Source organism: Piliocolobus tephrosceles, unplaced genomic scaffold (genome assembly GCF_002776525.5).
Source record: "Piliocolobus tephrosceles isolate RC106 unplaced genomic scaffold, ASM277652v3 unscaffolded_26374, whole genome shotgun sequence".
Lineage (NCBI taxonomy): Eukaryota > Metazoa > Chordata > Mammalia > Primates > Cercopithecidae > Piliocolobus > Piliocolobus tephrosceles.
The window spans coordinates 2,014-3,319 of record NW_022309170.1 but is presented as its reverse complement, the minus strand read 5'-3'; the positions used below and the strand labels follow the sequence as shown (position 1 = coordinate 3,319).

General features: G+C 62.4%; 1 protein-coding gene across 3 annotated transcripts in view; it reads right to left on the bottom strand.

Moving 5' to 3' along the window:
* Positions 1-215: 215 nt before the first annotated feature.
* The window catches only part of LOC111532388 (leukocyte immunoglobulin-like receptor subfamily A member 6), a 3,098-nt gene continuing 2,007 nt past the window's right edge, over positions 216-1,306 (bottom strand). For all 3 annotated transcript variants that reach the window (XM_026450950.1, XM_026450949.2, XM_026450948.2), the window contains 2 exons: positions 949-1,245; positions 216-709 (listed from right to left, as the gene is read on the bottom strand). In XM_026450950.1, coding sequence (XP_026306735.1) covers positions 231-709; positions 949-1,245 — 776 coding nt within the window. In that variant the 3' untranslated portion in view covers positions 216-230. The remainder of the gene's footprint in view (positions 710-948; positions 1,246-1,306) is intronic.

Here is a 1,306-nt window from a genome sequence, read left to right as displayed (position 1 = left end):
GCCGGGGAGGCTACAGGGGAAAGCAGGAAGCGGTGGGGGCTGGTGGCACCACAGCCTGGATGCTTCTCTCTCCAGGAGGGCGTCTGTTGGAGGTTGGGACCCAGAGCTCTGATTCTGAGGTGGAGACATCAGGAGGGGAGCGGGTGGGGCCTCCGTCTTCCACCCTCAGTCTAATCTCATCTCCTCCAAGGTTCGCCCCTCTGTCCTTCCAGCCCTCCCTGCTCTTTACCCTACTGACACTTCAGGGGTGGGAGGTCCCTGTCTATTTCCACCCTCCCATGGGCTGGACCCTCCCCTGTGGACCCTTTCCCTTCACTCCCCTCTTTTCTTAGTGTCCAGAGCTCTCCTGGGGGCAGAGCCTGAGCTGAGCCTTTGAGCTCAGAGAGGACAGGATCAGGGCCCTCACCTGAGACCACGAGCTCCAGGGGGTTACTGGGGTGAGACAGCAGGTAGGGGTTGGAGCTGCGTGAGCCGTAGCACTTGTAGGTCCCCACGTGGGCTGAGGTCACAGGACTCATGGGGAATTCAGCCTGGTACTGCTGAGCTCGGTGCTTTGATCTCAGACGCAGCGGGGGATGCGCTGCCCCCTCCTTGGTCAGGAGGAAAGTGTCCATCGGGCTCCGTGACTGACACAGCAGGGTCACCTTCTCTCCTGAGACCGCCGTGCGCCACAACTGCACCGAGAGGGAGGGTCTGCCAGGGATCAGTCCTACAGAGAAGAAGGATGGGTGAGGGGCTGCCCCACCTTGTTCTGAGCTGAGACCTCCCCAGGCCTCTCTCTGGGACCCTTAGTCTCTGTCTCTGTTTTTTCTGAGTGTCCCCCTCCCCGCACATCCACTGTCTCTGTCTATCTGTCCTTCCCCTCCATCCCGGCCGTCACCACCTGGGCTCCCCCAGCAGGGCCTGTGCAGAGCCTGGGTCCCTGACTGAACCCGCTGGGCTCCTCACCTGCGATCAGGATGTCCAGGGGGTCGCTGGGGGCCGACCACTCGGAGGAGAGGTTGTGTGCACCGTAGCATCTGTACTGGCCCCCGTGGGAGCCCCTCACAGGGCCCAGGGTGAAGTTGGCCTGGGAAAGCCCAGCCTGGGGCTGCCAGCCAGGGCGCTGGAGAAACATACGTTGCCCTGCCTTGTGCAGAGTGAATCTGTCATAGCCCACATCAGAGCGACACTGGAGGGTCAGATTCTCTCCACGGGCCACGACAGGGCCCTGCAGGGTCAGGAGGGAGGGCTTTCTAGACACGCCTGGAGGGAAAGAGGAGCCGGGACTCAGAGGGCTGGTTCCTCCCACGCCTGTTCCTTCTCC